Below are 25,597 nucleotides of genomic sequence, written 5' to 3' on the forward strand. Positions count from 1 at the left end.
AAGGATCTGAACACAGGGACGACAGGTTTTGTTTGTAGTATAACAACCTTACAAGTTTCTGTTATCACATCATTTGTGACAGTCGAGATGATGCGGCTGCATTTTATACGAGATGAAGAAGAAGAACTGAACCGGAAGTCTCATTGGTTCGCTGTGATCTCGAACTGGCGGCGGGATAATTGTATTGTTGTGCTAACACACGAGCTTATTTCTCATCTTTTAAGCGGCAGAACTGCAGGTAAAAACACACCATGAACACATGAAAGTGTCTGTTTTACATCAGCGAGCACGAGCAGAAGCCCGAACTGCGCCTGCGTTAGCATGCTGGGCTAGCTCAGATGCTAACTAGTTAGCTTATTAGCAACAGTTAGCTCCGTACAGCTAACCGTTAGCATCAGCTTTAGCTCACTGTTAACTTTAATGTTTGTTTCTTTACTTCTTGTTCGAGCTGAGTTTGAAAGAATTCAAAGTGGAGCTAATGCTAACGGAGTTGAAGCTAAGAGGCTAATAGAAATGAGTTCAGTTTGTAGAAAAGATTTATTTAAAAGGAAAATTATTCTGTAAAAGTGTCTGAAAACGTGTGAACTGATGGTAAAATAGGTTATATAATTATTATGTTAATAATCGTCAGTTGCAGTCCTCCTGTGTTTGTTTAATTTATTCTGTTTTGTTGATGCTTTGATCATTACATGTATGTCTTAAACATTATAATCAATCAATCAAACTTTATTTATATGACACCTTTCATTCAAGTCAGATACAAATCAAAGTGCTTTACAAGTGACAGGATGGTAAATATAGTATGGTAATATATAGTTAAGATAATAAAAGATTATACAATCAATATGAAATATATATAAAATCAAACAGAAAAATATCAGAAAATTATGAAAAATGTGGATCAGTGTTTCTCAAAGATCTTCAGTTTACTGTCACAGAGACTAAAGAAAGCAGAAAATATTCCCAGTCCAGTCTCTCTCTCTGTATGAGGCTCATTTTCCAGTAATAATTACAGCTGCAGTGACTGTTTGTCACTGAACTCGCTGCTCCTCCCGTCATTTAAATCCTCTTCACAAATCAACTTGAAGAAATCGATGTATTCATTTCTTTTAAAAACCAAAATGTCAAAAGTTTGCAGTTTCCTGACTGTCAAATATGAGAATTTTAATCTTTTTTGTGTCGTACATGATAGTAAACTGAATATCATGTCAAATCATTTGTACTGTTGATCAGACAAAAGAGATTTTAATAATCAGCGTTCATTATTGAGTAATCTGCTGATTAGTTTCATGATTAACTGAAAAATGCTCGTTAAAACTTCTTACAGACCGAGGTGACGTCTTCAAATGTCGTGTTTTTTGTACCTCGACACTGGTTGCTACCCAACATAAAACAGGAAGTAGAAGAAGAAGAACAGTCAATCAGTCAGAGAGGAGACCTGCTGGATGGAGGAGAACCAGAACCTGGAGAACCACACCGACAACCCTGTTACAATGGAAGAACCAGGTTCACACTCCAACAACATAGCAGGTGTCAGTAATGCACCTCAACACTGGTTGCTACTTGAAATAAAACAGGAAGAAGAAGAAGAAGAAGAACAGTCCATCAGTCAGAGAGGAGACCAGAAGACGGAGAACCACACCGACAACCCTGTTAAAAGAGAAGAACCAGGTTCACCCTCTGCTACCACCGATAAACAGGTCAGTGTTCAGGACTTCATGATGAAACCGGCTTCATAACGAGACTAAAGACACGAGGACGAGTCTGGAGGGTCCATGTTTCATCTGTTCATTCTGTTGTTGGAGAGAAAGTCTGAAAAAAAGAAACTAAAACACTTCCAGATTTTGTGTTCACTGAGTTTTCAGTCATTAAAAACTACATCAAGGTCTCAGTGTTTCCTGAGTTCAGCTTGTTATTAATTCATAGTTTGTACTTCGGTTTTAGTGTCACAATTCTGAACATTTTTAGTGCAGCAGAAAAAAAAACAAAGGAAGAAAATAATATTTTGGTCCTTTTTTATTTTAAAGAATGTAAACATCGAACAACTGTTACTGACACAGTTTAGTTGCTGCAGTGGAGTCTAACTGTATATAAAGTAGTGTAAACTAGCTCCACCTCCAGCAGCTACAACAGTAACATGCTGCTCTAACACTGATGCTTCACTATTAATAATCTAATGATGTCATATATAATAATATATCAGTCAGAGGGACCAAACCACTACTTTTACTGCAATACTTTAACTACATCAAGCTCATAATACTTATGTACTTTTACTGCAATACTTTAACTACATCAAGCTCATAATACTTATGTACTTTTACTGCAATACTTTAACTACATCAAGCTCATAATACTTATGTACTTTTACTGCAATACTTTAACTACATCAAGCTCATAATACTTATGTACTTTTACTGCAATACTTTAACTACATCAAGCTCATAATACTTATGTACTTTTACTGCAATACTTTAACTACATTGTTCTCTCAGAACTAGTTTTTACGATGTACTGTATGACCACTTTACCAAGTCGTGAAATATTGGACAACTTGAACATTTGAGTTGGGTTTTTTTGTTTTTTTAATTATATTTATTTGTTTTTTCTTGTGTTTGTTTGTTTAAGGGGACAGAAAACTCTGGTTCACACTCCAACAACACAGCAGGTGTCAGTAATGCACCTCAACACTGGTTGCTACCCGACATAAAACAGGAAAAAGAAGAAGAAGAAGAACAGTCCATCAGTCAGAGAGGAGACCTGCTGGATTTCACAGACCAGGACCACTACAAGATCAAAATAGAGGAGAACCAGAACCCGGAGAACCACACCAACAACCCTGTTAAAAGAGAAGAAGCAGGTTCACCCTCTGCTACCACCGATAAACAGGTCAGTGTTCAGGACTTCATGATAAAACCGGCTTCATAACGAGACTAAAGACACGAGGACGAGTCTGGAGGGTCCATGTATCATCTGTTCATTCTGTTGTTGGAGAGAAAGTCTTAGAAAGAAGAAAAAACAAAGTTCTGATACACAAATCTGTTTTCAGTTTTTGGACTTTTTCTCTAATCTTTGATTTTTGATATTGGATCATTTTAACATGTTGTTTTATTTTATTTTTCATTTGTTTGTTTGTTTAAGGGGATCGATAACTCTGGTTCACACTCCAACAACATAAAACAGGAAAAAGAAGAAGAAGAGGAATTGTTCATCAGTCAGAGAGGAGACCAGGACCACTACGAGATTGAAATGGAGGAGAACCAGAACCCGGAGAACCACACCAACAACCCTGTTACAATGGAAGAACCAGGTTCACCCTCTGCTACCACCGATAAACAGGTCAGTGTTCAGGACTTCATGATGAGTCTGGAGGGTCCGTGTATCATCTGTTCATTCTGTTGTTGGAGAGAAAGTCTGAAAAAAGAAACTAAACTAAACACTTCCAGACTTTGTGTTCACTTAGTTATCATTTTATAAACTGTAGTGGTGTAACAGAACCCAAAAGTCACGGTTCAGTACGTTCCTCAGTTTCAACGAAGCAACGTTATCCCTACATGTCCCTGCGTTTGGGGCGCTGTGAAGCCCGCTGACCACGCACACTGCAGAACCTTCACCAGGTCTTATGTGTCCCGGGCCACTCAAAAATGCATTGGCGTCGGGGGTAATACTAATAATGTGGAATAATAATAAATGTGATGAACGTGCCCTCACACCTCACGTGCGTCGGAGGGAGCGGCAGCCGTGGAGGTCGGTAGACTCAGCTCTGAATTGTCAGGATTATCAGACGCTGTGTGAACGGGTAAAATATTATTTCCTGTGTGCTGTACATGGCGCTGGAGATGACATATTGGAAATACTGTATACATTTGATGAACTATGTCATTTATAGGGATGCACAATAGTGGATTTTTTGCAGATATTTCCAACTCATTGTGGCTGATTACTGATGCCGATATATGGACATGTTTTTTCCAGCTGGCTGAGGAGACTATTATACATGCAAGCATAGATTGCACTGAGTATGATCAAGAAAGACAATATATGAGGGAAGAACTGAGGAAGACTGGAGTTCAGTAGTTCAGCATTAAAACTTTAATGAACCTGTCAAGTGGGAGCAGCAGTAGAGTTTTCTTTTAGTTTATTAGACAGACAGGATTAATGTGTAGGATTTAATTTCTGGTCCACACTCCGGAGCAGAAGGTGGCGGTAATGCACCTAATACGCTTGTTGACAACCGCTGTTATAAACCAAAAAGAAGAAGTTGTTTTTTCCAAACAGAGTGGTACCTCCTGTCAGCCGAGGTGTTTCCTATCTGTGCAGCCGAACACAGCAGCTCCTCCGTGGACTATTTCACCCTGATGGTCCCGGTGTTTCCTCCGCAGGCTGCACTTCACTCAGCCGCCCGTCAGACCAGCTGCTTCTTCCCTTTTTAACCTTAATAACAAACCGGGGCTCGGCGATCCGGTTGGATCCACACGGAGAGCCGAGGCTAACGTTAGCTGAGAGGCTAGCGGAGCGTTAGCCGCAGCATGACTAGAGGGAAGCACAGCCAGCTAGCCTCCCAGCTAGAAGCAGCAGGTCTGACGGGCGGCTGAGTGAAGTGCAGCCTGCGGAGGAAACACCGGGACCGTCAGGGTGAAACAGTCTGTGGAGGGAAACACAGTCAGGCGGCGGAGGAGAAGGCGACATATCGGCCTCTCATAATCAGCAGAAAATGTTCATTTCGGGCTGATGCCGATATTTCATTTTAGAGCTTATATCGGCCGATACCGATGACGTGCCGATAATATTGTGCATCCCCGGTCATTCAGGCTTCACTTCCTGTTGCCAGTCGACATTACTGTGTAAGTGCAGTAATACATTCACCAGAGGGAAACGGACGTACAGTTTGATGAATATTGGACATCGCATGTAGGAGATAACTGTCACTTTATGTGTCCACTGTGTGGCGCTGGAGATCACCCCCCATATGTCCTGTTGCTGTATGTTTTCAAGCTGGGTCCAGGGACTACCAGGATCTGCATCTGCCACTGCAATTATATTACAATTCACGAAGAATTCCAACAAAGACAATGTTACAACCAACCAAAACAAACATATTTAATCCAGGTATAGCATATAAATGTTCGCACGCCAACAAATCATTAGCAACTTTTTTCTTAGTTTGGAGGGCAGTTAGAAATGCTGCAAATAAACCAGATTTAATGAAATCCTAAATAAAATGCCAAAAATTGAAATGAAACAAACAGATTGGTGATTGTTGACGACAGTCCTCTTCATTGTCTCACATGTTTCCGATGCTGTCAGAGTTGAGGTCAGAGCGTCAGGCCTGGACTCTGAAACAGCTGTGGCCTGAACACAAATGGCCCACAGCTAAGCAAACTGTCTTTAAGAGACATCCAGAGATATCTTCCACCAGTTTAAAAAAAATGTAATTCGAAAACAAAAAGACCTGAAGGGGACGCTGCAACATTTTAATATGTTTGATTTAGAAGAATATTCATTTTGTGTCCTAGATCCCCCACATTAATGTTATTATTATTATTATTGTTGCAGTTAGTACAGTTTTTCTTTAAAGATCAAGATTTTTTATTTATGACGTCATGTAAATTTGTTTTTTTATGAATCATTCTCTCTTTATACAAGTATGAAGCAATGATGATATCAAATCTATTTGAAAAAGGAGTTTATTTCACAGGATGATGAATGAGGCTTTACATTTATGACAATTGTATGAAGTACGATGCGTTATAAACCACATTTGATTTTTAAAAGTTGTATTTTTCCTCCTTTACATGAGCTGAAATGCATCCTGTAGGTATTTTTTTGTGTGTTGGATTGTGATCGAATTCAACTGAAATTAAGTTTGTCGTTAAGTGTTACAGTTTGTATCATCTTGTACAAAGTGGTCGGTAGCCTAATGATTTGTATTTATCTTGGTTCTTTGAAGGAGAATGGTGCTGCTATTGCTAATGAGGCAATTAATGGCAACATGAGTGAGGGGGTCACAGAGAGGCATGGACGCAGACACAGCGAGTGGTTTGGGGAAGAACATCTCGTGGATTATTTATTGTCACACCCATTCCACAGTTTGGATTACGCAGTAAAGATGAGGATCAAGACTGCTGGACGACCAACTCCACAGATAACCATGATCAAAAATGCTAGACCAGGTCAACAGAAAGATTCAAAACTGACTAAGGTCTGGTATGAGAGATATTCTTGGCTAACGGGCAGTCCCACAACTAACCGCTTGTATTGTTGGCCATGCCTTCTGATGGGGAACCCTAAAGCTCACTTCAACACTTGGTCTGCTCAAGGATTCTGTGATGTTAAGAATTTAGATAGGGCTACGAAAAGGCATGACAAGTGTTTCGAGCACATCAGTGCGAATAGTAAGCTGAAGCTTTTTGGTCGGGTGCCTAACAAAGAGTTGGTTGACGAGGGGACGCGTTTGCAGAGAGCAAACCACAACGTTAAAGTGAGACGAAACAGAGATGCCTTAATCCGCCTAATCGATGCGACGGCTTATCTTGGAATGCAAGAGCAATCTTTTAGAGGGCATGACGAGAGGCAGGAGTCCGCTAACAAGGGCAACTACAGGGAGTTGGTGGACTTGATAGCACGCTATGACAACATATTAGCAGAGCATATTGAAAATTCTGGTGTTTTCTCCGACCTGTCTAAAACGATTCAGAATGATTTGATATCAGCAATTGCATCAACAATTAAAAGTGAGATCAAAGGAGAGGTGGATGCAGCTCCCTTTTTTGCTTGGCAGATTGACGAAACAACTGATGTGAGCTGTCACTCTCAGTTGTCTGTTATTGTCCGTTATATAGACGATAATGGCACAATTCAGGAGCGCTTTTTGGGCTTTTTTGATGTGTCCAGTGGACGGGATGCCCAGTCCATTTTTGAGTTATTGCAGTCAGAGATGTCTGGTTTTAACTTTGAGGAGAAGCTCATTGCACAAACTTACGATGGGGCTGCCATTATGGCATCAGATCTTAACAGTTTGCAAGCTAAGGTGCGAGCAGTTGCCCCCAGTGCAGTCTTTGTGCATTGCTATGCACATCGCCTTAATCTTGTTCTTAGCCAAGGATTGAAAAGCATCCCCAAGGCCAAGATTTTCTTTGCTACTCTTGGTGGGTTCAGCTCTTATTTTTGCAAATCAACCAAAAGAGTAATGATGCTGGAAGAATCTGGGTGTTCCAGAGTGCCAAGAAATGAGCCCACACGTTGGAACTTCACCTCTCATATTGTCAACACAGTGGCTCTTAACAGAGACAGCCTGATAGACACATTCACTCGCATCATCAATCATCCCTCAATGGATGATGAGTCTGTAAGAACAGCAGATGGGCTGAAAACAAAGTTAGAGGACTTTGAATTTATGTTTTTGCTTTATACAAGTGAGCAGATTTTCTCTCAGACAGACGTCGTGTTTGATGTGTTGCAGAAAAAAGCAATGGATGTTTCACTTTGTAAAAGGAGTGTTGAGAAGCTCATGGACACTTTGGAGGAGCTGAAGTCAGAGGAGGCATTTGAGAGGATTTTCAGTAGAGCAGCAGATGTTACAGAGGATCCGGAGCTTGTGCACAGAAGGAAACGTAGACAAGGTAATGAGGATCCCAGAAAAGTTTATAGGCGACTGTATGACTCCATCCATACAAGTGTTAAAAGTCAGATCGGTCAGCGGTATCAAAACCTTGAATGTTTGAGATTCATGGAGCTTCTAGATTTTGCTAAATTCCCATCGTTCAGGACAGAATTTCCCTTGGATGCATTCAGAAGTCTGACAGATAATTACAGCCATTTCTTTGACCTGGTAAAACTGAAGACAGAGTTGCAGGTGTTTTACAGCGACAAGGAGATCCAAGGTGGCAGCAATAAGCTGTGCGATTCATTACAGTCAATGAAAGCCAGTGGACTGAATGATGCGATGCCTGAATTGTACAGACTTATGTCTCTCATTGCCACAATTGGGGTTACGTCTGCTGGGGTTGAGAGGAGTTTCTCTTGTCTGAAAAGACTGAAAAGCTACACAAGGAACACAATGGGACAAGAACGACTGAAGAACTTGGCAATCCTTGCAATCGAGAGGAAGATTCTAAAATCTCTTAGAAAGAATCCTCACTGGTACGAGAATACCATAGACATCTTCGCTGCACAGACTTCTAGAGGAATGGACTTCTCTTTCAAGTAAATTTGTCACCCAGTCCCTTTAGCTGGTCCTGATGACAACAGCCACTCTGCCCCTCTATCTGCGTCTGACGACAACAGTCACTCTGCCCCTCTATCTGGTCCTGATCACAACAGCCACTCTACCCCTCTATCTGGTCCTGACAACAACAGCCACTCTGCCCCTCTATCTGCTCCTGATGGCAACAGCCACTCTGCCTCTCTATCTGGTCCTGATGGCAACAGCCACTCTACCCCTCTATCTGCCCCTGATGACAACAGCCACTCTGCCCCTCTATCTGCTCCTGACAACAACAGCCACTCTACCCCTCTATCTGGTCCTGATGACAACAGCCACTCTGCCCCTCTATCTGGTCCTGATGGCAACAGCCACTCTGCCCCTCTATCTGGTCCTGATGGCAACAGCCACTCTGCCCCTCTATCTGGTCCTGATGGCAACAGCCACTCTGCCCCTCTATCTGCTCCTGACAACAACAGCCACTCTGCCCCTCTATCTGCTCCTGATGACAACAGCCACTCTGCCCCTCTATCTGGTCCTGATGACAACAGCCACTCTGCCCCTCTTTCACGGTCCTCAAGACAACAGCCACTCTACCCCTCTATCTGCTCCTGTCAACAACAGCCACCAAGCCCCTCTTTCACGGTCCTGATGACAACAGCCACTCTGCCCCTCTATCTGCCCCTGATGACAACAGCCACTCTGCCCCTCTATCTGCCCCTGATGACAACAGCCACTCTGCCCCTCTATCTGCTCCTGTCAACAACAGCCACCGAGCCCCTCTTTCATGGTCCTGATGGCAACAGTCACTCTGCCCCTCTATCTGGTCCTGATGGCAACAGCCACTCTGCCCCTCTATCTGGTCCTGATGACAACAGCCGCTCTGCCTTGTGACCTTACAAGATCCAAAGAAAAGGTGAGTATTAATAGCTCAATTCTTCTCTAGTGCTTTTTCATTCACTATTAAACTGCCAAAACTTGATTTGCAGGGTTTCCGCCAGTGTATTACAAGCCCGGTGGCCCGTTGGGCCTAAGTTGACCCCCCGCTAGGCTTAAGCATCAGGGATTTTTTTTAATGTATTGAGCCACTAGCTCAGCTGCAGCACAGGTGACTGTCAAAGCTCCAGCAGACTCTCTATGTCTTCAGCGTGGACACGAAGAGCCTGACAGCAGCCACTCATGGCTAATTATTTTGCTTGCATTTCTTCTTCGTTGTGATCTACAATTGCCGTCCATCTGACGTCACCAGTTTGTTCAGCGCCTCGATGAGGATGTAGTGGCACTCTGTTAGTGGTGAGATAAAGTAGCTGAATCTATTCTGAGCAGTTCTATGTTTAAAAAACAAATGTATTGATACTTGGTGCCAGTGTATTGTTAACAGTGTATCAGGATTTGAATAATTCAAGTTCATTTCTTTTGTTGTTGAAAATACAGCATTCCAAGACTGTACATTGTCAGATTCTTTGACTCTACTATAGTTGTTGATTTTTTTTTTTTTTTGACATGTTTTGAATAAAGGACTTATTTATAACAACACATTATGCAGTCATCTGTGCTGTCTTAATGTAGGGCCTTATGGAATCTGTTACAGCTTTTTAAATTCTAAATTCCACAATTCTGTCCGTGATTCTGTTATCACAGAAACTTCAGGGCTCTACCTTAATGCTGCCATCAGTCTTTGCTGGGCCCCTGTCAAAAAGACGCTTGGCCCCATCAAGAGGTACTTGCCACCGGGCTTAACTTTTCTGTGGGAAACCCTGATTTGTGTTGATATTTCACTGACTAGACTTTTTCTGACCTTACAAGATCCAAAGAAGACAGCCAGCCTTTACTTCTCTCTTGGTCTTGGAGGACTGGATGCAACAACAGGCCTCACAGGAGCGATGAAGATGATCCCCAAACATGTAAAGTGTGTGGCGAACCCTCCCACATGTAGAAGAACTCATGACACAATTCCTTTTTGCTTTGTTTTTTAATAATTCCAGATTTTCAGAGTTTTCCTTTTTTAAATCAGAGGGTCTTGTGTTAAATTCCCACTGTAATGTACTGGGTGCCGCCCCTCATTGGATGGGGATAAACTTTGGGTGCGTTACCTTAGTTGTTTAATAAGTTTGCATTACTAATTGGATTATTACTACATTTGAGTTCTTATGTGGATCACGTATCTGTCGTAGTCGTTCGCAGTGGCTCATTCTCATAATTCCCCGTGATGGTTTTAACCTGACACCTACTGACCATTTAATAAAATTGCACCCACTGTTTTATTATGGGTGTTTGCCAATGATGATGTTGTGATAATTATTTTGATATTTCCTTTGTAGCCTAAAAAGAGAGCTGATAATGGCCAGCTGTTTACTTATATGTATATTTTAATTATCTTAACAGAAACCACGCACTACTTAAAACATGGCCTGGTCCACCTGTACTTTTGATAATGCATGTTGGGAATAAAATATTGGAATTTGAAGTTAACTTCATTTGTCTAATTGGAAATCAGGCCAGCTTGGATTCAGCCAGTAACTGGTCATCACCAGTCACCACACTTTCCCTCACAGGTGTTGAACACCAGCCTGCTTCTTATTACATCTGACACCCTTGATGAATACTGTTCTGTAGGTCTGTATGGTTCATCTGGAGACAAAAATATTGAATAAAATTATGTTTTTAAGAAATCTTGTAAGCCGTTGTTTTATTGCTTCATGTTTCGTTGAACATAAGATAGATGTAAGTGGAAGAAGTAGTGAACTAGTGAACTAGTTCACTACTTCTACTATCTGTAGAGCAAAACTTGCCACATTTGGCGAGTTTTGCTCTGCACATTATTTACTTGTAAGCAGCATGTTACTGTTGTAGCTGCTGGAGGTGGAGCTAGTTTACACTACTTTATATACAGTTAGCTAGTTTAGTCCAGTGGTTCCCAACCTAGGGGTCGGGGCCCTCCATAGGGTCAGCAGATAAATCTGAGGGGTGGTGAGATGATTAATGGGAGAGGAAAGAAGAAAAAACAAAGTTCTGATACACAAATCTGTTTTCAGTTTTTGGACTTTTTCTCTAATCTTTGATTTTTGCTGAAATATTGGATCATTTGAACATTTATTGAAATGAAAGCATGTGAGAAGTTTAGAGGGAAAAATCACTATTTGGTGGAGCTGTTAACAACTCATAGACATGTGAAATGTGACCCCAACTACACACTGCTTTTTGTAAGACGTCAAAAGACAAAAAGGTTGGAAACCACTGGTTTCATCTTTAACAATGTGTTGTATTTTAAAAGCTTGTTATATTATCCATTGTGTCAAATCTTCATCTGAAAAGTAACTAAAGCTGTCAAATAAATGTAGTGGAGTAGAAAGTACAATATTTCCCTCTGAAATGTAGAAAGTAGCATCACATGGAAATACTCGAGTCTACTACATCTAAAAAATCGTGCCATATTATTCCGTACTATTTTAATGTCACTGCACTGGTGACCAGTTAAATTTAGAATTGATTTTAAAATTTTCCTGTTTGGTTTTAAAACTGTAAACAGCTCCAACATATATCAGTGGCCTGAGCTCTGAGGTTGTGGGATAACCTCCCTCTCCATGTTCGATCAGCTCCCAACATCAAATGTTTCAAATTAAGGCTTAAGACTCACTTGTATTCTTTGGCTTTTTAGGTGTGTTTATATGTTTTTTCTGTTTTGTCTGTATGTCATTCAGAACTGCTCTGTATATATATATATATTTTTTTTTTGTTCACCACTGGTTGTTCTTAAACTGTGCTATGTAAATAAACTGACTTGAATATCCAACAGGAGAAAGACTTAACTTTCAAGCAGTGGTAGATAATCGCAGGCCCAAGCCCCCAGGAACAGCGCCGGGCTGTGAAACCAATTTGACACAGCGGCCAAACCGTGTAATTACAACGTCACATGACGCTGTTGAGCCCACGAAGACTTTTTCCCACAGACTTACATTGTGAAAGAGACGTCCGTTAATCAGCAGATATATTTTTTTGAGCATCACAACCCCCACGAAATGACTCGTCTTACTATCAGAATGTGATCCGTTCGGTCCGATCACATTTCAAAAGCCTAAAAGAGCCGCACGATTTAATTGTTTTATCCCCATTCAAGTTAGCCGGAGGGCTAACAGGAAGTAGCCGGCTTGGCCAGCAAAAGTCACTAGTGCGCTCGCTCTATGGGCCCAATGATCCCAGAAGATCCGGGTGATTTTATGCGCAGAAGTTGAACTTTTTTGGTGTCATGTCCCACTGAGCAACTTTCATAGGAACGAACGAGGCCCCGCCTCCGACGCCGTATCCAGTTCTCTTTATACATCCATGCGTGGGCCGATGAAACAGAAAATGTCTGCAGGAAACCCTGCGAGTGACCTGCTAACGATGTTAGTGCTCAACCTGGTGTCAATTTCATTATTCTACAGGCAGACATAAGTGGGTGCTGTGGGTATGGAACTAGCTTCCTGCTAACAGTTAGCATGTTAGCTCTGGGACCGCAGTGTTTCCTAGCTGGCTCCTGCCTGCACTGTATATGTTAAGATTGGCCAATTAAATGTATCAAGCTCTGACAGCTTGGAATTTAAGTCGTACCATTTTTTCTCAGGTAACATTCAGTTCAGTTTTATTTATATAGCACCAAATCATAACAAAAGTTATCTCAGGGCACTTTTCACATAGAGCAGGTCAAGACCAAACTCTTTAACATTAACATTACGTCCAGCATCGGCACAAAGAAACAAACAGACCAGCCTGGAGATCTGTGGCTCCTGTGACCAAGGAAAGTCAGGCAGAAGTTTAACTTATAGCATAACATGGTGCCTGACAGTTACAGTAACTTAGAGGGTTTGAAACTAACATTTTCACCACCTTCACAAAACCGTCCTGAGGCGTATTTTTGTATCGGTTCCTGTGTGGATGACATGATGCAGCCCTGCCGCCACCTTCACCTGCCGCTCCGGCCCACCTCTCACTGGCTGCACGCTGCAGCTGCAGATTCATCCAAGCAGGAACCAAACGTAATGTCCAAAAATATACTTCAGGACAGTTTTGGGAAGGTGGTGAAAAAGTTAGTTTTGAGCCCAGTAAGTTACTATAACTCACCCTGCACCCTGTTGGAAGTTAAACGTTTGCTGTAATTTCCTCAGTCACTGCTGTCTTCTAAATGTCAAGACATTTCCTCGTCCTCACCGAGGCCGGGGAAAAGTTAAACATCCTACTGTGTGCAATACACTAACATTGTTTATGTATTTATTATTTATGCAAGTATTTACAAATGTTCATTCTCTCTCGGAAACAAGGAGGTGCTGTTATGATAAATGCTGCTGTTTTTTATTCATTTATTTTAAGTTTTTTGATTACTTGTGGACATTTTTTAAAATTAAAATAATTAGTAGTCTCCAGATCTACAAATTTTCAAAGCATTAAAATATTTGTTCTATTAAAGACTATAGGAACATGCCAATAAACTGAAGTATGTGGCTCATCAATCAACATCAGAATAATAACTCGTTGCAGCGATAAAGGATGGTCGGGGGAAAAGGGTTTCTCCAACATTAGTTTGCCCACCCCGAAAATGGTCAAAGAGAAATAACGGAAGCATTAACATTAATGAAAAGTGGGCGTTTTATCTCACAAACTCCTTCAATAATGTCAGAAGGGTTTTAAATATAAAACAGAGAAACATATGAAGGGAGCGGTGCTCTCCCTCTAAGAGGACTTCGGGGCCCGAATGTGGGTCTCGATCATTGTGCTGCACCACTAAGATGTGTATGAATGGGTGAAACCAGACATGTAAAATATGTGGATTAATATGGAATCCTTGAGTTGTGACTGTTGAAGCTAGAAGACATTTTATTTGTGAGCTATAAGGCAGGTTAGAGGCTCAAAATTATTTTATTGTGTCAAATACTCAGGACACATGGAATAAGATCAGAACATTAAATTTAAGAAAGATTTCTCTCTCAGACCTCCAGGAGGGAATAACCCTGACTTTCTGCCCTCATGTCAGGACCTGGTATCTGGAGATAGGCAAGTGAGGGGACCAGCTTGTTAAGCTCCTCGGGGGGGACACAATGCAGTCTTTTAAACAAAATACAACTTAAAACAAAAAAAAAGGAAAATCTAAGTGCAAGCAGGGGCTATTTGAGTGTGAAGGCAGGGTTTGAAGGAAAGAATTACAAAATCTGAACATGTAAATAAAAGACGACGTTTTTGAATAAAGACAGGAAAAAAGCCCCGTAAAATACTAAACCTATTAGTGTATTGTTTATAGCAAGCAAAGTGATTCTTAAACACTGGATCCCTTAGGATGGTCCCACCATTGAAGGATTGGCACGAGGAAATATTGAAAACACTGGAAAGACTTAACATTTGCCCTGCATGACAATATGTGTGGATTTATTAAGATGTGACAACCTGTGGTTGATGTGATGGATCCACCTGGACTCAGCTTCATTCTGGGACAGAGACTGGCTGTGACCAGTTGCCCTGTGCATAACGTATGTGACCTCAAGGCTGGTATGCCTGGTTTGTGTAGAGTGTATGTATGTAATTGTGAATCAATACTCCTGATAAGTAATTTCTTTTGTATTTGTTAAATTGCTTTTTGCCAGTGCAACAGTTGAGCACATTTGTCATTATGTGACAGAACTGCAAATAAAAACATTTTAAGAAATGGATCCTGCATTTCCCATAATGTAACTTTATAACGGGTTTGTTGACTAATTATAAACGATGTCAGGGCCCAGTGCCCCTTCTATGGACTCGCCCCTGCAGCTGGGTAGTAATACTTTAGTCCAACTTGGACACTGAGGGTTATTTTCCACAGACATGATCTACACGCTCCAGATGTCATCTAACTTACTCTCACTCTCTTTCTCTGTGTTTGTCTGTTGCCATAGAAACAAACAGGAGTAAAGGGACTCAAACATCACTGCTGTCAGCACTGTGACAAAGCCTTCACAACATCAGCATATTTAAAGATTCATCAGAGAACTCATACCGGAGAGAAACTTCACCGCTGTGACCAGTGTGGGAAAGCTTTCACTCTTCTTTGTAATCTAAAAATCCATCGGCGCAGTCACACCGGAGAGAAACCGTACTGGTGTGAGCAATGTGGTAAAACTTTCCCTCGTGGCAGTGCCCTTAAAAGCCACCAGCGCATTCACACTGGAGAGAAACCGTACAGCTGTGAGCAATGTGGGAAAACTTTCACGCAAGCTGGAAGTGTAAAAATACACAAACGCATTCACAGTGGTGAGAAACCATACAGCTGTGACCAATGTGGCAAAGCTTTTTCTACAGATGGTTACCTAAAAATACATCAACGCACTCACACTGGAGAGAAACCCCACTGGTGTGACCAGTGTGGGAAAACTTTCACTACAGACAGTTATCTACAAATCCACCAACGCACTCACACTGGAGAGAAACCATACCAGTGTGACCAATGTGGGAAAACTTTCATTACAGATGGTGATCTTAAAAAACACAGACGCACTCATACAGGAGAGAAACCGTATAGCTGTGACCAATGTGGGAAAACTTTCGCTACTGACGGTAATCGCAAGGCACACCAACGAATTCATACAGGAAAGAAACCGTATAGCTGTGACCAGTGTGGGAAAGCTTTTATTACGGACAGTAGTCTAAAAAAACACCAACGCATTCATACAGGAGAGAAACCATACAGCTGTGATCAATGTGGGAAAACTTTCACATATGACAATAATCTGCAAATCCACCAGCGCATTCACACTGGAGAGAAGCCGTACTTGTGTGACCAATGTGGGAAAACTTTCACTGCAGAAAGTGAGCTCAAAAAACACCGACGCGTTCATAGTGGAGAGAAACCATACTCGTGTGAGCAATGTGGGAAGGCTTTCTCACAAGACAGTAGTCTAAAATGCCACCAACGCAGTCACACTGGAGAAAAACCATACTGGTGTGAGCAATGTGGGAAAATGTTTGCTCAGGTGAGCACCCTAAAAACCCACCAACGCAGTCACTCAGCATCGTGTTGAACGTGTTTTAGAGGCAGGTTAGCGGTATCCCCCTGCCTCCTCTCATTGCCGTAATGACAGTTTTGTTCTATCCTAAACTTCTCTACAAACTGAGTTTGTGAGTCATAGTTGTTTTTTTCATTTTTGAGTTTCATGTTGATTTTGAATAAAATGTGTTGAATGAATTTTGAACCTCAAAGCTACATAATTTCCCTTTTAAATGATTTTAGCATCACTGTTTTTCTCTATAATCCATAAGTCATTGATATTGGTGCTGTTGGCCTTTGTTATTATTAGCAGCCCCCCCCAGAAAATGCACAGCTCTGACTGTGTGTCACATCACAGGGTGGGCTTTGGGAGATTTTTATGAAGTCAAAAGTCATAATATCAGTGAAAATGGCAGCTACAGATTTCTTTACTGAACATTAAATAATTAACAGTGCTGCAAACTAACCGGCTAATGTTAGCCCTGAGTTTAAAGCCTTTTTTGTAACATTTCCTCATTCTATATTGCTATTAAATTCAATATAGTGTTAATATATTTCATTGAATTATAATTATTGATAAGGGAGCAATATGATCTTAAACACTTGCCATAACTTGCCAATTCTTGCTGTTATTGCTGTAAATTAAATGTGTTATTGGTCACCTTTCTATTTTAATATCATGTTGTGATAATGTATTATTATTAGTTTACCACTGGGACTGGTGTGTACCCACCGCTGGGCCCAAAACCCCATTACCAGTCTGCTGTTTCCTGTCCCTGTGGTAGGTTGATGTGTATAAGTTCAGTTAAAAACACCATAGTGTGTTTGTTTTTGTTGGTAATTGTACGTAGTCCTGATAACCACAGCGAATGCTTTTGTGATGATATGTTTGGTTTTAATTTGGGTAGAGTAATTTGTTGAGCATGCTGTGACTTTGGTCATTTGATTTTAGCTTCATATTAAATCTTCGTTGTGTCGCCTGGCAACCAACAGTTGGCTCAATTATTTCCTTCTTTATTTTAGTGTTTCCTTGACTTTGTTTCTATGACACTGACTGTGTAAGATCTTATATCATTCTGTTATTAACATAATAAATGGCTGGTTCAAGCCAAAAGGGACAGTTTGTGCCTCATTTATCAGACTGTCCTTGTTTCTTGGTTTTAGCATTTCTTTCTTTAGAACATCCAAATGCAGCACAAAAGTCTGGTATTCTCTACTGCAGAGAGCGGCCAGAACCCCGATCCGATGAGGTGGCTGAGACGCATCTGTAGGAATTTATGAACTCAAATTGTTTTATGACCTTAAGAGAGAATTATGAATTATTATTGCACATGATTCAAATATTAAATTATTCATCCATCGACACAAGTCATATTAGTTTATGTATAATAATAATAAGATGGTCTCTCCTGTTGGCCACACAAGAGAGGTCAATTAGAATTATGATTGTAAGAATTTGTGCACTCAGTTAGCTTTATGATTTTATGTGGGAGTTGTATTGTGCACAACTCCAACTTGAAATTATTTGTCCAGCGACATAATGCACATTAGAGTAGGTATGATAACAGGGAAATAGTCCTCCTTGTTGGTCACACGAGAGGTCAGTTAGAATTATGATTGTTATTCATCTTAATTGTGATTTTGGGTATAAGGTCTTCTAAGGTTAAGCACAAGAACACAAACATGTCCACTTTAGTTACATACACGTTTATTACTATAATACTTGGTGTTGAGGAGTTTTCAGACTCTGCGTGACGACCTGACGAGTACTTTGAAGCACACTGGGACTTTCAAGGTACAATGTGTAAGATTTGGCCAGAATTTTAGTTTAAAACATTCAAAAAATTAACCAAAATTATCAACGAAATGTTCAACAGTTTTGACATTATGTCAAAGACCTATATGTATTGTGTTGCAGAGATATCTAGTGAAATTAGCATGCTAACCAGCTAGCCCCGACCCGTTCTGTCTTATAATACCACTTCGTACTGTGATAGTGAGTCACTGTAGCATCCAGTCTGCCCTCAGTCCAACATTAATTAATTAATCAATTAATGCAGACTGTTTTATCAATTCTAACTGTTGTGTCATGAGTAGAGAGATGATCACACACTGGAATTCATCTGATTTCTCTATTTTGACAAAACAAAATCAAACATACGGTAAAGTTAAATCATTTATAATAAAAACAATGAGGATCAGTAATTAGTCATAATCACAGAGCCACATCAGCTCTTGTTCACTGAGAAATACTGTTGACCCCCTTCAAGGAGAGGAGTTAAGGTCGCTAGATATGTCTACTAGCCACGTTGCTAAAGGTCTGAAAAGTCACTAAATCTAGTGACAAAGTCGCTAAGTTGGCAACACTGTAGGCTGGCAATGTTTAGTCACCACTACAGAAACACCAGGTATCTGCTGACGTATGATCAGGTTTAATGGTTTAATAATGTTTGTATTGATTACTGACGGTGGCTGAAGTTTAGTCGATTATGAAACACATCTGATGCTGCAGGTAAGCAGGAAGCATCATAAACACTTTTATAACCGTGTTGTTCTCACTGTTTCTGTTCACCTTTAATAAATCTAAGACAACAGAGGCTGAGCAGCCGCTTTTCTTCATCGGCGTGTGAAAAACCCGCCGTCTGCCGTGACGCGTGTCGGGCTGAGTTAAGACCGATTCATGATTGATGCGTGTTGCTCCTTCGTGTCCACAGCCGTCGGTCGTTTTTGTTAAATTTCCTGATTATTTGACCACAGACTATAAAAATAATGGTCGTAGCCATCGTGATGTCACTCGTTGGTTTGTGGACTCGTTGTAGCATCGGAGGCCTCGTTCGATCCTATGAATGTTGCTTAGCGACACTTGAAGCCGACTAAGTTCATCTTCTTCTGTGCTGCCTCCGTATCTGTGGCGTCCGCAGAACAAACGCACCAGCGAGTCATGATCCAATCACGCGGCTCTTCTAGACTTTCTAAACGTGATCGGACAGCGAGTCGAGTGGATTTAAAGTCTTTTTGGGGCCAAATAGCATCACTTCACATTGTAATTACATGATTTGGCCACTATGTCAAATTGGAGTCACAGCGCGGCGCTGTGCCTGGGGCTTACATTTTGACTGTCGCCATCTTGGATTTTTGGAGCCAGAAGTGACCATATTTGGACAAGCGGGTGGAGCTAACCGTAACGTTAGCGCTAGCTTCGTTAGCACAGTTCATCTGTAATTCATGTTAACGGTGATATTAACTGGGATGCTAATTTTAGCTAGCGAAAAACAGGCTTAAAACAAAACGTACTTACTGAAAAAACTGAACATCAGACTCCTTAGAGGGTCTTTTAGAGTTTTTTAGGCAACTGAAATGTTATAATTAACTTTAATGAACTGAAAACAGTGAAACAGTGACGGCTACGCCCTAAAGCAGACGCTGCTTCATCGTCTGTTTTACTCTAAATGGGACCATAATTTACTAAATGAACATCAGGCTTTCATGAAGAAGACTTGAAACTAGTGACCGAGACCATAAACTTGTTAGGAAAGTGTTTACTGAGGTAATAAATCAAGAGAGAAGTAGGTAGTAGTCATTTTCTCATAGACTTCCATACAAACTGTTTTTGGAGGCAGCGGAGTCGCCTCCTGCTGGCCGTTAGAGAAAGTGCAGGTTTAAGGACCTGCTGCTTGGATTTGACCCTCAAATACTCAAATAGTTTCAAACAGCAAGTAAACACAGTTTGACTGGAGAACTTGGACTTCTGCATGAAGTATTTTGCATGCAGCATCAGTAGAAAATAAACAATAGCATTTAAGATAAAGTTACATAAATCTTTTCCAGAATTTATAACTAACAACTAAACATGTGTAACATCTTCTAAATGGTTTTTTTTTGTATCTCTATTTTCCACCAGCAGGAAACAAACACAACCAAAACAAATAGCAAACAGCTGATTTATTTGTCTGACTTGTAGAATGATGTTTTAACAATGATTTTTAATTTTAAAGGTTTTGAAATGCAGAACAATGAAATACAAACTCATGCAAAGCTTCACTGCAACAGCTGAAGAAGAAGTAGAAACTGAAGATTATTCCTCATTCAGGGTCAAAACTGAAAAACAAGCCCAAAGAAAAAAAACCTGTCAAAACATCCGGGAAAAAAAAAAAAAAGCTCATGCTCGGTCCTAGCAGCTGTGGTTGCCGTGACGACACAGCATCATTCAGTCTCCGCTGAAGGAAAACGTGTTAAGGACGTGTTGCAGCTGTGATGGGAAACCTGCTGGGTCGTCCGTCACTGCCGGACTGATTAAAATACAGTTTTGTTGGGAATCCCGGTCTGACCTCTGACCTGTGACGTCATCAGCGCCGATGACGTCACAGCCTCCTTCAGCTCTCTGCTGTTTTAGATTAAATGACACCAGAAGCTCCTCGTTAGTGGTTTCATGATGCGTTTGACTTCTTCAGTCTGGAGCGGCTCTCAGTTTAATCTCCTAATTAAGATAATTAAATCATAACGACGACAAAGAAAGTTAAACCAGCCTGCTTAATGGAGAGGAAAATATATTAAAACTTTATATTTTTGCACAACAGAGCGTTCCCGTTTGTAGTCCTAAAAGCGTAAATGAGTTATTTTGTAGTCGTAATATGAAGGAAGCTCGGTCGAACCGACCCGGCTTTATGATCGTTGCCATGGAGACAGCGCTACAGTAAACGATCTCTTAGCGATGTTGCGTCTGGGGACGAGGTCGCTGCCTTCAGACTCGCTGTGGCGTTTCACGTTGAAGGATAACTGCCGTCTCATTGGTCGATCAAGTTTGTGTTTGTCAATAAATCTTTTAGCGTGAGACGTCCGTTATCTCCTGCAGTTTCTGAATCGACAAGCTCAAGATTTCTCCAGCGGTAAACTGGTATGAAACGTAAATATTTATCATTTATTCACTTTGTATTTGTTTCTATTATTAGTGGAAGCCTTTGTTACCGTGTTGATCGTGTTTTCAGGAAACTTATAGCCCGTTCCCGGGAGAAGAGGCTCGTTGGACATCTGTGTTACCAGAGAGGGAAACATCGGTGTTGAACTCTGACCCCTGCTGGACTCTGCTGCATGTGGAGTTCTTCTACAGGTTGACTTTTGGATAAACATTGAGAACTACTGCTCCCCTCCCTCTCCCCCGGCAGACTAACGATGGACGTGTCATTCTGTAGTCATTTAGTAGAATTAACAGGGGGGAAAGTGTTGTTTTGTAGTCCTAACAGGGGGAAAAGTGTCGTTTTGTAGTCCTAACAGGAGAAAAGTGTGGTTTTGTAGTCCTAACAGGAGAAAAGTGTCGTTTTGTAGTCCTAACAGGAGAAAAGTGTGGTTTTGTAGTCCTAACAGGGGGGGAAAGTGTCGTTTTGTAGTCCTAACAGGGAGAAAAGTGTCGTTTTGTAGTCCTAACAGGAGAAAAGTGTCGTTTTGTAGTCCTAACAGGAGAAAAGTGTCATTTTGTAGTCCTAACAGGGGGGAAGTGTCGTTTTGTAGTCCTAACAGGAGAAAAGTGTCGTTTTGTAGTCCTAACAGGAGAAAAGTGTGGTTTTGTAGTCCTAACAGGAGAAAAGTGTCGTTTTGTAGTCCTAACAGGAGAAAAGTGTGGTTTTGTAGTCCTAACTGAGGAAAGTGTCGTTTTGTAGTCCTAACAGGGGGGAAAGTGTCGTTTTGTAGTCCTAACAGGGGGAAAAGTGTCGTTTTGTAGTCCTAACAGGGGGAAAAGTGTCGTTTTGTAGTCCTAACGGGGAAAAGTGTCGTTTTGTAGTCCTAACTGGGGGAAAAGTGTCGTTTTGTAGTCCTAACAGGAGAAAAGTGTCGTTTTGTAGTCCTAACAGGGGGGAAAGTGTGGTTTTGTAGTCCTAACAGGGGGGAAAGTGTCGTTTTGTAGTCCTAACTGGGGAAAAGTGTGGTTTTGTAGTCCTAACAGGAGAAAAGTGTCGTTTTGTAGTCCTAACAGGAGAAAAGTGTGGTTTTGTAGTCCTAACAGGGGGGGAAAGTGTCGTTTTGTAGTCCTAACAGGGAGAAAAGTGTCGTTTTGTAGTCCTAACAGGAGAAAAGTGTCGTTTTGTAGTCCTAACAGGAGAAAAGTGTCATTTTGTAGTCCTAACAGGGGGGAAGTGTCGTTTTGTAGTCCTAACAGGAGAAAAGTGTCATTTTGTAGTCCTAACAGGGGGGAAAGTGTCGTTTTGTAGTCCTAACAGGGGGGAAGTGTCGTTTTGTAGTCCTAACAGGAGAAAAGTGTCGTTTTGTAGTCCTAACTGAGGAAAAGTGTCGTTTTGTAGTCCTAACAGGAGAAAAGTGTCGTTTTGTAGTCCTAACTGAGGAAAAGTGTCGTTTTGTAGTCCTAACAGGGGGGAAAGTGTCGTTTTGTAGTCCTAACAGGGGGAAAAGTGTCGTTTTGTAGTCCTAACTGGGGAAAAGTGTCGTTTTGTAGTCCTAACAGGGGAGAAAAGTGTCGTTTTGTAGTCCTAACAGGGGAGAAAAGTGTCGTTTTGTAGTCCTAACTGAGGAAAAGTGTCGTTTTGTAGTCCTAACAGGGGAAAAGTGTCGTTTTGTAGTCCTAACAGGGGAAAAGTGTCGTTTTGTAGTCCTAACTGGGGGAAAAGTGTCGTTTTGTAGTCCTAACAGGGGAAAAGTGTCGTTTTGTAGTCCTAACAGGGGGGAAAGTGTCGTTTTGTAGTCCTAACAGGGGGAAAAGTGTCGTTTTGTAGTCCTAACAGGGAGAAAAGTGTCGTTTTGTAGTCCTAACAGGGGGGAAAGTGTCGTTTTGTAGTCCTAACAGGGGGGAAAGTGTCGTTTTGTAGTCCTAACAGGGAGAAAAGTGTCGTTTTGTAGTCCTAACAGGGGGGAAAGTGTCGTTTTGTAGTCCTAACTGGGGAAAAGTGTCGTTTTGTAGTCCTAACAGGGAGAAAAGTGTCGTTTTGTAGTCCTAACAGGGGGGAAAGTGTCGTTTTGTAGTCCTAACAGGGGGGAAAGTGTCGTTTTGTAGTCCTAACTGGGGAAAAGTGTCGTTTTGTAGTCCTAACAGGGGAAAAGTGTCGTTTTGTAGTCCTAACAGGGGGAAAAGTGTCGTTTTGTAGTCCTAACGGGGAAAAGTGTCGTTTTGTAGTCCTAACTGGGGGAAAAGTGTCGTTTTGTAGTCCTAACAGGAGGGAAAGTGTCGTTTTGTAGTCCTAACTGGGGAAAAGTGTCGTTTTGTAGTCCTAACAGGGAGAAAAGTGTCGTTTTGTAGTCCTAACTGGGGAAAAGTGTCGTTTTGTAGTCCTAACGGGGGGGGAAAGTGTCGTTTTGTAGTCCTAACAGGGGGGAAAGTGTCGTTTTGTAGTCCTAACGGGGGAAAAGTGTCGTTTTGTAGTCCTAACAGGGGGGAAAGTGTCGTTTTGTAGTCCTAACAGGGGGGAAAGTGTCGTTTTGTAGTCCTAACAGGGAGAAAAGTGTCGTTTTGTAGTCCTAACAGGGGGGAAAGTGTCGTTTTGTAGTCCTAACAGGGGGAAAGTGTCGTTTTGTAGTCCTAACAGGGAGAAAAGTGTCGTTTTGTAGTCCTAACAGGGGGGAAAGTGTCGTTTTGTAGTCCTAACTGGGGAAAAGTGTCGTTTTGTAGTCCTAACAGGGAGAAAAGTGTCGTTTTGTAGTCCTAACAGGGGGGAAAGTGTCGTTTTGTAGTCCTAACAGGGGGGAAAGTGTCGTTTTGTAGTCCTAACTGGGGAAAAGTGTCGTTTTGTAGTCCTAACAGGGGAAAAGTGTCGTTTTGTAGTCCTAACAGGGGGAAAAGTGTCGTTTTGTAGTCCTAACGGGGAAAAGTGTTGTTTTGTAGTCCTAACAGGAGAAAAGTGTCGTTTTGTAGTCCTAACTGGGGGAAAAGTGTCGTTTTGTAGTCCTAACAGGAGAAAAGTGTCGTTTTGTAGTCCTAACTGGGGAAAAGTGTCGTTTTGTAGTCCTAACAGGGGAAAAGTGTCGTTTTGTAGTCCTAACGGGGAAAAGTGTCGTTTTGTAGTCCTAACTGGGGGAAAAGTGTCGTTTTGTAGTCCTAACAGGAGGGAAAGTGTCGTTTTGTAGTCCTAACTGGGGAAAAGTGTCGTTTTGTAGTCCTAACAGGGAGAAAAGTGTCGTTTTGTAGTCCTAACTGGGGAAAAGTGTCGTTTTGTAGTCCTAACGGGGGGGAAAGTGTCGTTTTGTAGTCCTAACAGGGGGGAAAGTGTCGTTTTGTAGTCCTAACAGGGGGGAAAGTGTCGTTTTGTAGTCCTAACAGGGGGGAAAGTGTCGTTTTGTAGTCCTAACGGGGGAAAAGTGTCGTTTTGTAGTCCTAACAGGAGATAAGTGTCGATTTGTAGTCCTAACAGGAGTTTTGTAAAATTTTTTGCTCTTTTAAAAAGCAGCACTTTATTATTTTTTCTAATTAAATAAACTGCATGTGGTTCAAAAGCTTCTGATTGTTTTTTCTGTCTAAAAGAGGTCAGAGGGGTTCCTTAAGACTCGACCTTACAGTCTGCGCAGTGCGCACACATACACACACACACACGCACACACACACACGCACACACACTAACAGTTCATGCTGTAATAAATAAAAACATCCATAGCATCTATAAAGTCCCACTTTAGAATATATATATATATATGTATGTATGTATATATATATATATATATATATATATATAATATGTTTATATACTGTATGTGATTGTGTTTAAATATATTTATAAGTAGATTTGTTAGCATCATGTACATTTTGAAGTACAGTTTGTGGAGCTCCTTTCCAAAATGTCGCTCAGCTGATTGGCTGCTCTGACTCTCCTTCAGCCCGGAAACAGGAAACTGTGGGCTTGTTTTGCCCTGAGCTGTGCCTCCTAGGAGTGTTTCCCTTATTTCTATCTGTTCTGCTGCCTGTGAGGCTCCGCTCAGGGCAAAGTAAACTCGGTAAGGCTGAGCAGACGTGTTCGAATGGAGCTCTTTAAGCTGCAGACAGACAGCTACATTCAACCAGGAGAGGAGACAGACAGACAATAGATAGAACAATAGATTGATCGACAGATAGACAGATAGATAGATAGATAGATAGATAGATAGATAGATAGATAAAGCAAAAGGATGCAGAGGAAAAGAAGAAGAGTTGGCGTTGGGTAAGGCATGTCTCCGTCACTCTGTCCTTCTCTCCATCAGTCTTTGCATTTCTTGGTTTTGTTTCTGTCTCTTTAGTAAACTTGCTAAACGATGACAAGATTTAAAAAATCTCTTTTTCCCGTCATGTCTCTCCTCCTCTCATGTGTGATTTCCTCCTCCAGGAGATGAAAGAAGGGATGAAAGGGTTTAAGTGGTGAGTCCCCTCCTCTCCAGCTCCCTGGTCTGCTTCAGCTCCTTAATCCTGCACACAGACGGAGAGAACGAAGCTCGTTACC

General features: G+C 41.3%; 2 protein-coding genes across 8 annotated transcripts in view; one reads left to right on the plus strand and one right to left on the minus strand.

Moving 5' to 3' along the window:
- The first annotated feature begins 121 nt into the window (after positions 1-121).
- On the plus strand, positions 122-17,537 carry LOC121889586 (zinc finger protein 2 homolog). 7 transcript variants are annotated; one of them, XR_006093571.1, is made up of 8 exons: positions 131-238; positions 1,328-1,700; positions 2,629-2,889; positions 3,142-3,339; positions 5,951-9,119; positions 9,193-9,496; positions 9,845-9,923; positions 10,010-10,876. XR_006093571.1 is itself a non-coding variant. In XM_042401648.1 (5 exons), exons 2-5 carry the CDS (start codon positions 1,446-1,448, stop codon positions 16,222-16,224), a joined length of 1,836 nt encoding a protein of 611 aa, XP_042257582.1. In that variant the 5' UTR covers positions 129-238; positions 1,328-1,445; the 3' UTR covers positions 16,225-17,537. The 7 variants fall into 7 exon arrangements, 1 of the variants encoding a protein (XP_042257582.1); XR_006093570.1 differs by lacking the exon at positions 9,193-9,496; XR_006093573.1 differs by lacking the exons at positions 9,193-9,496; positions 9,845-9,923 and having other exon boundaries at positions 130-238; positions 3,184-3,339.
- Positions 17,538-25,232: 7,695 nt separating this feature from the next.
- The window catches only part of camta2 (calmodulin binding transcription activator 2), a 38,479-nt gene continuing 38,114 nt past the window's right edge, over positions 25,233-25,597 (minus strand). Inside the window, exon 26 of the mRNA XM_042400755.1 lies at positions 25,233-25,563. Coding sequence (XP_042256689.1) covers positions 25,509-25,563 — 55 coding nt within the window. The 3' untranslated portion in view covers positions 25,233-25,508. The remainder of the gene's footprint in view (positions 25,564-25,597) is intronic.

Source organism: Thunnus maccoyii, chromosome 22, assembly GCF_910596095.1.
Source record: "Thunnus maccoyii chromosome 22, fThuMac1.1, whole genome shotgun sequence".
Classification (NCBI taxonomy): domain Eukaryota; kingdom Metazoa; phylum Chordata; class Actinopteri; order Scombriformes; family Scombridae; genus Thunnus; species Thunnus maccoyii.